General features: G+C 44.0%; 1 protein-coding gene across 1 annotated transcript in view; it reads left to right on the top strand.

The window, feature by feature from the left end:
- The window catches only part of LOC117525076 (vang-like protein 1), a 56,501-nt gene that overhangs the window by 23,960 nt on the left and 19,673 nt on the right, over positions 1-12,868 (top strand). The window contains exon 3 of the mRNA XM_034186911.1: positions 12,264-12,692. Within this exon, the coding sequence (XP_034042802.1) occupies positions 12,264-12,692 (429 nt within the window). The remainder of the gene's footprint in view (positions 1-12,263; positions 12,693-12,868) is intronic.

Raw genomic sequence — 12,868 nt, 5'->3', positions numbered from 1 at the left:
TAGGTGAGGGGGCCACGACAGTGGACTCGGGGATGATGGTTTCCATGGGATCTGACAGCTCAGCTTTGACTTCTCTTCGTGAACCCGGGACAAGGCATCAGATCTTTGGTTCTTGGTCCCGGGGCAGTAGGTGATCTTGAAGTCAAAGCGCCCGAAGAACAGTGACCAGCGGGCTTGCCTGGAGTTCAGACGCTTGGCGGTCCGGATGTACTCCAGGTTCCGATGGTCCGTGAAAACCGCGAATGGAACCGCAGCTCCCTCCAACAGGTGTCTCCATCCTCAAGAGTCTCTTTCACCGCAAGGAGTTCTCGATTGCCCACGTCATAGTTTCGCTCTGCCGGGGTCAACCTGCGGGAAAAATAGGCACAGGGGTGGAGAACCTTATCGGACTCCCTGCTCTGGGACAGCACGGCTCCTATCCCTGAGTCAGAGGCATCCACTTCAACAACAAACTGGCGGTTAGGATCGGGCTGCACCAGGACTGGCGCAGTCGAGAACCGACGTTTCAACTCCCTAAACGCGGCTTCGCACTGATCCGACCAGGTGAAGGGGACTTTGGAGGAGGTCAGGGCTGTCAATGGACTAACCACCTGACTGTAATCCTTAATAAACCTCCTATAGAAGTTCGCAAAGCCGAGGAACTGTTGCAGCTTCCTACGGCTTGTTGGTTGGGGCCAGTCTCTCACCGCCGCAACCTTGGCCGGATCAGGGGCGACAGAGTTGGAGGAGATTATGAACCCCAGGAAGGGGTTCCACCGCACTTCTCGCCATTCACAAAAGCCGGTTTTCCAACAACCGCTGCAGGACCTGACGTACATGCTGAACATGGGTCTCAGGATCCGGGGAAAAGATGAGTATATCGTCCAGATATACGCAGACGAACCGATGCCGGAAGTCCCGCAAGACATCATTAACCAAGGCTTGGAACGTCGCGGGCGCATTGGTGAGGCCGAACGGCATGACCAGGTACTCAAAATGACCCTAACGGGGTGTTGAATGCCGTCTTCCATTCATCTCCCTTCCGGATCCGAACCAGGTGGTACGCATTACGAAGATCAAGTTTAGTGAATATTTTTGGCTCCATGCAGGGGCGTGAACACTGAATCCAACAGGGGCAACAGGTATCGGTTGTGAACCGTAATCTCGTTCAGCCCCCTGTAATCAATGCATGGACGGAGTCCGCCGTCTTTCTTGCCCACAAAAAAGAAACCAGCACCCATCGGGGAGGTGGAGTTCCGGATCAGCCCGGCAGCTAACGTGTCCCAGATGTAGGTCTCCATTGATTCGCGCTCTGGACGTGAGAGGTTGTACAGCCTACTGGACGGGTACTCAACGCCTGGCATCAACTCAATGGCACAATCGTACGGACGGTGCGGGGGAAGGGTGAGCGCCAGATCTTTGCTGAAAACGTCAGCAAGATCGTGGTACTCAATCGGCACCGTCATCAGATTGGGGGGAACTTTGACCTCCTCATTAGCAATTAAACCGGGGGGAACTGAGGATCCTAAACACTCCCGGTGGCAGGTTTCGCTCCACTGAGCCACAACCACAGACGGCCAATCAATCCGGGGATTGTGTTTTACCATCCATGGGAAGCCCAAAATCACGCGGGAGGTAGGAGTAACAAAAAACTCAATCTCCTCCCGATGATTCCCAGACACAACCAGAGTTACTGGTTGTGTTTTGTGTGTGATTAAAGGGAGAAGGGTGCCATCTAGTGCCCGCACCTTCAATGGCGAAGGAAGTGCCACCAGAGGGAGCCCTACCTCCCTTGCCCATCTGCTGTCCAGCAGATTCCCTTCTGACCCCGTGTCCACCAGTGCTGGGGCTTGAAGGGTTAAATCCTGCTCAGGATCGTAACTGGGAGACATGTGGAAATACATGTATGTCCCACGTGAAAATCTTGACCCACCCTTAACCCAGTTTCTAAGGGCGGGCGTTGGTGTTGTCGTTTTGGCCGTTTGGGGCAGTTTTTCTGTATGTGCTCTTTTGAGCTGCAGAGGAAAACACTCCCCGCGGGCCAGCCTCCTCATTCTGTCATCTGATCTCATTTGGCCCTGCGCGTTTCCCTAGCAACGTCAGCAGGGGGAGCTGTTGCCACACGGAGCACTGCGGCTGTGGAGCGTGGGGAGGGCGGAACCTTTTCGGACCCGGAAGGGGAGAGGGACGGCGAGTGCCCGGCCATGTCCTTCGTCTCGCTCCCGACAGTGTTCTTCTAACCGATTGTCTAACCGTATAACCAGGTCGATAAGCCCGTCTAAATCCCGTGGCTCGTCCTTAGCCACCAGATGCTCCTTTAGGACCAGAGACAGTCCGTTTACAAAGGCGGCGTGGAGTGCAGCAGTATTCCAGCTGGAACCTCGCAGCCGCGATGCGGAAGTCGACTGCATACTCGGCTGCACTCCGACGCCCCTGTCTCATAGACAGCAGCACCGTTGAAGCGGTCTCGCCTCAGTGGGTGATCGAACACCAGTCTGAACTCCCTCACAAACTCAGTATACACTGTTAGGAGCCGTGCATTCTGCTCCAAAGCACCGTAGCCCAGGCATGTGCCTCACCTCGAAGCAAATTAATCACATAAGCCACCCGGCTTGAGTCCGACGTGTACATGACGGGACGCTGTGCAAAGACGAGCGAACACTGCATTAAGAAGTCTGCGCACGTCTCTACACAACCTCCGTACGGTTCCGGGGGACTTATGTATGCTTCAGGGGACGGTGGGGGGGTTCGTTGAACGACCAGTGGAATGTCTATATTCGGCACCAAGACAGCAGAAGGAGGTGCTGCAGCCGCGCCCTGTGCACGCGCTTCCACCTCCGCGGTGAGAGCCTCCATCTTGCAATTGAGTATATTGCTCTGCTCGGTCACTAATTCCAACCGAGCAGTAAAGGCGGTGAGGATTTGCTGCAACTCACCAATCACGCCTCCTGCTGACGCCTGTGCACCCTGCTCTTCCATTGGTTGTCCAACAGATGGTTGACGCCCCTCGGAATCCATGACGTTGGCCGAGATAATCCTGTTGTGAAAGTGTAGTGACACGGACCCACAACAGGGGGCGTAAATGAACGGACAATGGATAAGCCAAAATATAACAATTTAATGATGCAAATTGTGCACAAACGGAATACAGACAAATGCAGTTTGAAAATATAGTCAAATTATACGAAAAGTGACGTGTGGGCAGGCTCGAGGATAGAAGACGTCCGTCCAGAGAAGAGCCGGGTCCCACACGGCTTCCACCGCCAACGGATCTGAAGAACACCGGAGCCGACAAGCCCTGAATCTCCAGGTGGCCACCGTCTCAGCTGTTAGACCTGGTACTGCTGGCAGGAAGCAAAGACAGTTAATGGTGGGTGTGTGGATACACACCCAGTAAATCCTCACACACTGTTACAGTTCCTCCAGGAGGGAGCACCTCCACCTCCGAAGTAGGAATACACAAGCAGCTCCTGTTAACCACTTATCTGGTTGGAGTGAGAGGCGAAGACGTCGGCCCTCTCACAAACCGCCAACCCAGCTGACAAGGCACCACAGGTCAACGGCTGCTAACAGATCACACGTAAGTTACAATTACTTAATACGGCAGAGAATATTACCTAATAGCTGATGATATCTCGGCAACAAGGTGGAGTTGCTTCCTGGCTTTATGGTGCTGGTGATGATGATGAGTGACAGCTGGTGCTGTTGCTGAGTGACAGCTGTCACTCCCGGTTGCTCTGGCACCCTCTCGTGCCTGAAGCCCGCACTTCAGGCAGGGCGCCCTCTGGTGGTGGGCCAGCAGTACCTCCTCTTCAGCGGCCCACACAACAAATCAAGTTTTAAGACACTAGAAACAATCGTGGGATGATGCAACTCAAAGAAAGAATCGATATTCAGCTAAGTTAGAAAAGCTGTGGAGCATCCAGATGCAATAAAATGTAGTGATGATCATTTAAAAACAGCTGAAAAGGGAGTAAGAGCTCAGGAAAGTTGCACATAAGGGTCAAGCAATGAACTATATCTAAGCAATGTACTATGTCAAGGTGCCTTAAATATGGACGGGAAAAAATATATAAGGTATATGTTGCAAATGTTCTTCAGAGCGGACTCTTGGGTACCTTTAAATTCAACTTTCACCAGATATATTTTATGTGAAGTGACCCTGTTGTGGTAACAGGTCTACTGACGGCGTGGACGACCCCTGCCTATGGTGTTGACTCCTGTGTGGACTTCACATCTTCTTTATATTATTATGTTGTTTGATTTTCTATTTTCTGTTTCTTTGTCTTTGTAAAACTTTGTAAAAACCTTGTAACTGTTAGAATGGCCTAAGCAGCGGGTCACCCCTTTGAGTCTAGTCTGCTTGAGGTTTCTTCCTTAATATCATCAGAGGGAGTTTTCCTTACCACTATCGCCTGTGTGCTTGCTCTAGGGGTTGGTAAGGTTAGACCTTACTTGTGTGAAGCGCCTTGAGGCAGCTTTGTTGTGATTTGGCGCTGTATAAATGAAATAAATTGAAATTGAAATGTACTGTAAATGTCAGACACAGTAGTACTGTATTTTTCGGTCCAGGGGTGTTTGCAAAGAATTAGGCCTTTAGCCACTTGCTAAATACCATGAAGGACTTGAACTTGTTCCACTATAATGTATAATGAGTCGGCTCTATAGTGCCTTCTCATCCAACATCCCCTTCTGGATGGACAGCCACATTCCATCCTGTCAGTTTGCAGCTTGTGTCCATTGTAATCTATGTAAGGTAATCCACCATTGTATTGCATTAGCCCTCCAGACAATGGGTCCAAATGGAACAGCACCGCCACCAATAGCACCGTTACCGTTTGCAGCGTCACCAAGTCCATCCCAACCAGTGCTTTTTGAAGACATTTCTGAGATGTGGCAGAGCTGGTCTAACACACAGGCTCAGATGCAGAGAGACGTCCTGGTATTCTGCGATTAGCTTGAGCATGCGGCCAAAACCCACTTTGAGGAAAGCTGATATGAATAATCCTTCATGTTTACTGGTATGCATATGACGCAAGCCTGCAGAATGCATGAATCTGTTTGAGTCATGCTGTGAGTGTCGCTTGTGAGACTGTCCATGCTGTTTTGTGAAACTGAGACATTGTAACTTTGTTCCCAAAAGCAGCAGATCCAGTTTTCTGATGACGTGATGCCGAGGCAACACCAAAGCAAATCTGTGTCACATTTAGAGAAACACGGGCTCATGTTTAATCAGGTTCTTGTGCTTTTTTGTGCCCTCCTCGCATTAATACCAGCCCACTAGCAGGAGGCACGCAGAGTTTTTCTTGCTAAGCTACACAGCAAGAAGCATGAACTGGAGATTGTCTGCAAGCTATAACTTGTTAATCTCATGATTCATAAAAACACATTACATGATTGTAAAATATCTTTATCTATACAAACTGCACACACCATGGTGTAAATTTAGCCCCCACACATGCTAGCAGAGCTTAGCTGTTGTGTTCCGCGTGTGGTGGATTTATGTGGGAGAAGCAGACATTCATTGTGTTGTTTGTTGTTGTGCTTTGTGATGGTGTAATAGGCCTAAACAAAATCCATATTCAGCCACTGCCAGACAAGACGACTGCCAAGCCGTGGAACAGCAGCTTCACTCCAAAGCCCACTACCCTCTTTAGTCAGTGTGCACGGAGATCAGACCTGATTTGATAGCTGGTTTTAAGTGCATTAGCTTCGTCAGTGATGCACTGTAATTTTATCACTGATCAATAAATTAAAATGAACGAAAAGCAGGATGTGCATCCAGAGTAAAGCCCGTACCCAGTGGTGGGCACAGCTAACTAAAAAGTTAGCTTTAACCATTCATCCACTAGCTCAAAAGTTAACCTTTACAACGCTAAACTGATAAACTGCTAAAAAAAAAAAAATGGTAGCTGTTACCGCTAACTGCTAACTTGTAGTATTGACTCAGTTGCGGCCACATCGGATTACGTTGTCGGCTACTGATAACCAGTTCTGACTTTCAGCGCCACTGTCATCGTCTTTATCAAAAGCAGTAAATCGCAGTATTAATAGTCACAGTTTGTCTCTTTATTATATTTACAGTATAAACTGTTACAGGAACGGCCGTGTTGCGTTCAACGCGATTGGTAAAATATATACCTCACCCGTCGCTTTGAGTTTCCCTGCCGAAGAAAACCCACGTAAGTTTTGTCCTTACATAAAAATACAGCAATAAGCAGGGGTGCACATAACTGGTATTCATCGTGCTTGTATGTGCAAAAAAATCATTGATGCACAACAGAGAGAAACACTTTTCCTACAATCTGTCATTGCTTTCCTCTTATGAAGCACTTTCCTTGTGTTTTCTGCTGCGCATCATTTAGTATTAGCATGCACTAGCACCATGAGTACCAGTTATGTGCATGCCTGGCAATAAGTGTCTTGTCACTTTAAAAGTAAAGATTTGCGTGTACACACTGTCTTCAAAGCAGACACACTGTCGATTTATGCTACGGGAGCTCATCTCGACAGAACACCGGCCTGACTGTTGCAGACACACAACGGACAGGAACTAACATGTATGATTTTAGGGTTTAACATTTTTAACCGTTAAACTTTACTGACTTTACCAACAAAAAATGTTAGTGGACTGAAAGTTAGTGGAACAAAATGTAGCGGAAGCTAATTGGTCCACTGATAGCTTTCAAAGTTAGCTGAAAAGCTAATATGCTAATGAAAAAGTTAGCTTAGCAAATTAGCGGTTAGCTGTGCCCTCCACTGCCCATCTGGTTGTTAAGTGTGATGTAACGCATCATGTGATTTTCAACTTCCGGCTCCAAACAAAAAAGGCGCGCTGTCATTAACATTGAGAACTGCACTGAGACGATCTGATCAGGCTGCACTTACACCGCTGCACACGGACAACAGCATTAACATTGCAACATAAAACTCTTTGTATATTGTGCCTAAAACTCTCCTGGATATATTGACTGGGTTTCTAGACGTTGTTACTGCGTTTGTTTATGTAAAAATGTCAGACGCTCAGGTCGTTTCTCTGTTATTTTCAATTGGAGTTGCTGCGAGCTGCGATCGCTTCTTGTTCATGTTATTCGGTGAGAAAGTGAAGTTTGCACTTTAACGTCCTGTTTATTTTAATAAATATTTTTTTAGTAACAAATAGACATATATATTTTACCTGTGCATATTAAAATATGTAAAGTAAAAGAAAAAAAAAGTTTTATTAAGTGTTCTGACCGTAGAACCAGATGAATGCGGTTAACGGAGGTGGAGGTGGAGATGGGAGGGACGGAGGTTTGCGCACAATGTAAACACAAACTAAACTTAAACTGTAAATCCTTAAAATGATCAAACAGACGTAACTTTAATTGTAAACTTGGAGGTCTTTGGACCCGGAAACAGATTTATTATGTGATGCGTTACGTCAGCACTTAACAACCAGATCCCCACAACTCCATAGCCCCCTCCAAGCCCATCTCCATTCGGGGTTTTCACGTATCCCATAATTTCTTGCGTGCCAGAGAGTCGCTGCAGTCAAAAGAACATAGAGAATCCACACGATGACAGTTGTAAATTAATATTACACTACAAAAAATGTAATTTTTTTTATGCTCTTCTTCACGTTAATAAGAATCTGCTGCATGATACCCTGAAAACTTGCTAAAACAATTATAACAATAATCCGTGTCTGTTACGTTTAATCTGCATGGAATTTAACAAACGCAAACCGAATTTCAGACATATATATTAGTCTGGAATAAAGAGGACAAACAGTGTTGTAAAGAACAATGATCAAGACGTTAAAGAGCAAACTTCACTTTCCCCCAGAATGACATGATCAGGAAGCGAGCGTAGCTCACAGCAGCTCCCATTGAAAATAACAGAGAGACAGCCTGTGATTCTCACGTTTACATAAAATGAACGCAATAACAATGTCTATAAACCCAGAGAATATATTCACAAGAGTTTTAGGCACAATATAAAAATTGTTTTATGTTGCGATGTTAATGGTGTTGTCCGTGTGCAGCGGTTAAAATACAGCGTGATCAGAGCGTCTCAGTGCAGTTCTCAATGTTACTGAGATCTCGCAGCGGGCCGACCTCTCCGAAGTTTTACGGGATTTGAAACCTGAAATCCTGACGTGCACCTCTTAAAAATTGTAACGTCAAGAAGACAGAGACCACATGTGCTGTGATTGGTCCGCTAACTACATTATTTCCAGAATCTCACTTTTCCGGTTACACAATCAACAACTTTCACAACCATAGATATCAAAGGATAGTTGGCCAGTCTTCATGACAAACATCTCGACCTCTATTTTTGAATTGCATTGTGACACCCACCAACATGTTAACCCCGACGGAGAACGTCGAAAGGTTCACATCTATGTTGAAGCAATTGCGTGGCCATGGAGTTACGTTGTAGCAGAAGCATAAAAAAGGCCTTAGGAGGTTATTATGGAGGCTGCTTGACAATTTTGTTATCCTTGTGATCCATTTTTACTTCTGCCCAGGTGTTTCAATCTGGGAGACAGGTATCACCCTTACATATGGGAAGAAAGGACTACTCTTTGGAGAATTTTGGCTAGATTATAGTGGATTTATCTATGGGGATTGCGCGAGACCTGTACTGTACAGTAGTTCCAGCTAATTTGTGCAGATCGGGTTGCTAAGTATTAAGAATGCAGGGCGGTTTAAGAAAGAGAAGGAGCAAAATGGGAGAGATGTGAAAGGAATCCTGATGGGATCGGACACTAAATGGAGGCGATGCTGAGTTCTGGTGTTACACATTAGTCTGGAAGCAGACACAGAATGAAAAGCATCTCGGACATCCCCCACCTACTGTCTGCTTCTCCTCATTTACTGCTCCCTCATACCTCAACCCCCCACTCTCTCACCTTACCTCTGTCTCCTTTTCTCATTCATCTTCTGGTTGCTGTTGGCATCCACTCCTCCGGCACGGCTGAATTAATTGGCAGCGACTGGTAATAGTTGGCAGAATTCATACTTGGATGAAATATTCCTGCAGTGCCTGGAATCTTGCAATTGTGCCTAATGCTAATTTCACATTCAACAAAAGTTTGCATTAACATGTTAATACTACAGAATGGTTCACAGCGGAACATACAGGCTTAATAACACGCAGTAATGAGATTTAATGTGGTGTCCGTGTTCTTTACTCAGTCCATCTTGTTTCCCAGCAGCTTTCCACATAATGGTGCCAAAAACCTTCACAAACACCGTTATTAATGTGCACGTACACAACTGCATCCATACACAAAAGCTTATCTGTTCAGCGTTGTCATTTTCCCATCCATCATTCTGTCTGCAGTTACTCCTCCTGCCACTGCTTTTAGTGACAAACATGAATAATACATTGTGAAGGACAGTGACTGGTTAATTACATGAATTAATGGCGGGCACACACAAAATAAATGCCACTTTAGGGCATGCTTATCATTAATTTATTCTCTCTGCGTCTTTTTCTTGAAAGCATTTATGTTTAAAATAACCTTGCCAGTTAAGGAGAATAAAATTTGACTCTAATTTGCAATGATGACCCATGAAATCCCAAGCTTTTTTTTGTCTTTTGGTGTACGTCCTGGCCAACCAATTACTACGGCACGTCAAATCCTGTCATCCTGTGTTACATCAACGTAGTCTTTTTAAAATGAGGCAGAATCATGGGGCCAAATTCCATGAAAACCAAACATCTCTAAATAGCATATGTACTGTGATGTTTACATGCTGCTCTGAACCTCTGTTGATTTAGATTTGCAAAGAAAATGTCAAAAGTAATATGAACATCAATGCTGCTGATTAGTCAACTGACCATTATGGGAATTATATGGGAAGTGTTGTGATCCTTAGCACACACACACACACACACACACACACACACACACACACACACACACACACACACACATATATATATATATATATATACATATATATATATATATAGTTGTGCTTGAAAGTTTACATAATACACTGGCTGAATTTTAGATTTATTTATTTTTTTTGGCCATCTTTCAAAGAATATGATGACACAAAAACTTTATTTGTTACTCATGGTTAGTGGTTGTGTGAAGCAATTTATTTTCAAATAACTGTGTTTACTGTTTTTAAATCATAATAACAACAGAAACTAACCAAATGACCCTGATCAAAACTTTACATACCCTAGTGATTTTGGCCTGATAACATGCAGACAAGTTGACACAAACAGGATGAATGGCTACTAAACCATCCTCACCTGTGATCTGTTTTCCTGTAATCAGTGTGTGTGTGTGTGTGTGTGTGTGTGTGTGTGTGTGTGTGTATATAAAAGGGCAGTGAATTTCTGGGCTCATGACAAACTGTTGCATCTTTCATCCAGTGCTGGTTTGTAAGTCACAAGGAAAGCAAAGGAATTGTCAGAGAAAAGGTAATTGAACTGTATAAAACAGGAAAGGGATATAAAAAAGATATGCAAGGGACTGAGAATGCCAATCAGCAGTGTTCAAAGTGGAAAATGAAGAATTCTGTTGGAACCAAACCACGGTTAGGTAGGCCAACAAAACTTTCAGCAACAACTGCCAGGAAGATTGTTTGGGATGCAAAGAAAAACCCACAAATAACTTCAGATGAAATATAGGACTCTCTGAAAACAAGTGGTGTGGCTGTTTCAAGATTCACAATAAGGAGGCACTTGAAGAAAACTGGGCTGCATGGTTGAGTCGCCAGAAGAAAGGCATTACTACGCAGACGCCATAAAGTACTCCACTTACAATATGCCAAACAGTTCAGAGAACAAAGCCATTTGGAGTGATGTCAAAATTTAACTTTTTGGCCACAACCATAAACGTTACATTTGGAGATGAGTCATCAAGGCCTATGATGAAAAGAGCACCCTTCCTACTGTGAAGCATGGAGGTGGATCACTGATGTTTTGGGGATGTGTGAGCCACAAAGGTACAGGAAACATGGTCAAAATTGATTGCAGGATGAATGTAGCATGTTATCAGAAAATACTGGAGGAAAATTTGAACTAATCAGCCCAGAACTGCACATGGGATATAAGAATTACAATATTTTTGTAATTCAAGTTCAAGTTTATTTGGTTCAAGGAAAGATCTTTGCAACACAAATTTAAACAAAACAATAATAACATCATAAAGTAGCAAGGTTGGAGTTTTTCTCATGACATAAAAAAAGATGTCTATGTTTTGTATTGTGTCATGAAGTAAGAAAGTTAATCATAAACCAAGACTTTTTGGACTTGGAACGTTTTAGGATTTTGGGGGGATTCTAGATCCCAACTATGGATCCAGATCTGTACCAAAATTTAAGATCTTGTTTATTTGTCCATTAAAAGTTTTGTGAAAATGGTTTTATTCATTTTTGAATAATCCTGATTTAAAAAAACAAAAACAAAACAAAAACTGAACAACCAACCAGGAAAATAATTATATAATTTAAAAAAATGATTGCTGTGTCAGAGATAACGATGCCAGGTTGCATTTGAGGCAAACATTGTTCAGATTGTTTCTGTCCCATTACAAATCTATGAAGTAAAATAAACATAACCTTAAAATGGTTTTAGGAATTTTGGCATACTAGGTTATTTTCTTATAATCAAAATAAAAAAATGCTATTTTAAGTCAACCATTCAGTGTAATCTAATTGTGACCACACCATATTTTTTATTCATTTATATTTTCTTCATTTATTTATTTATGTTTTTATTCATTTATTTATTCCTAATATTATTCTGGCAGAGGTGGTGGCCAAGTGGTTGGTGCACTTGGTTTCACTTCGGACGGTTCCCAGTTCAAATCCCACCACTGCAACATTCCTCCATGTAATGTGGATTTGTGTCAGGAAGGGCATCCGGTGTAAAACTTGTGCCAAATCAACATGCAGATCCACCTCAGATTTGTTGTGGCGACCCCAAGTGAAAACAAGAAGCAGCCAAAGGGATTTACTATTGCTAATGTTCAAAAATATGAAATAAAACAAATGTTGTACAGTGGGAAAATGTTAAAAAACTATCTTATTTAAGATTTTGAAATAGCACCATTTTCTTTACTAATTAGCATATTTATAATTGCTAATTTAATTCTGTAAATAATGAACATCCAGCCATCACCTTTATTTATATTTATAATTTCTGTGCATATATCACTATGCTTAAAACTTTTAACTCTTTAGATCAAAATCTAGATAAATTCAGTAATCGGCACAAACATTTAACTGCCCCTTTTTGATTGTAACACAGTTTGTTTCATTTGTGTGTTCCAGGATGACAATTGGGGAGAAACCACCACCGCAGTAACAGGCACCTCAGAGCTGAGTATTTCCCAGGAGGAGGTTGTTGGCCTGGGGAAAGGGCTACAAGACCGGACCAAGAACCTCCGCCGCTACCTTCCTCTAGCACTGGGCGTGTGTGTGGGGCTGTTGGTGCTGGTCACGCCGCTGGTCTTCCTGCTCCTTCCAGCGGTAATGTGGCCAGACAGGCTGCAGGCGTGTGGAGCGGCCTGTGAGGGTCTTTACCTCTCCATCTCATTCAAGCTCCTCATCCTCCTGATGGCCGTTTGGGCTCTGTTTCTCCGGCCGGCCCGTGCCAGCCTGCCCAGAGTGTGCGCGTACCGTGCCTTTCTCACCACTCTGACACTGCTGCTCACCATGTCCTACTGGCTCTTCTACGGAGTCCGCATCCTTGATGCACAGGTTAGCTTGAGAACGGCCTCCTCATCCATTTCATCTATTTAATTTAAAACTTTAAAATGACATAAAAATTAGATATTAGGAGGGAATTGTCAAGATCAGTACAATTTTAACCAAATTTACAGATTGCTCTGACTGTTGGGCTTAATTTATTTATTTGTTCTTCTGTTTATCTAATG

Source organism: Thalassophryne amazonica, chromosome 14 (genome assembly GCF_902500255.1).
Source record: "Thalassophryne amazonica chromosome 14, fThaAma1.1, whole genome shotgun sequence".
NCBI classification, from domain to species: Eukaryota; Metazoa; Chordata; class Actinopteri; order Batrachoidiformes; family Batrachoididae; genus Thalassophryne; species Thalassophryne amazonica.
The sequence above is the reverse complement of the archived record's forward strand: the minus strand, read 5'-3'. Positions and strand labels throughout refer to the sequence as shown.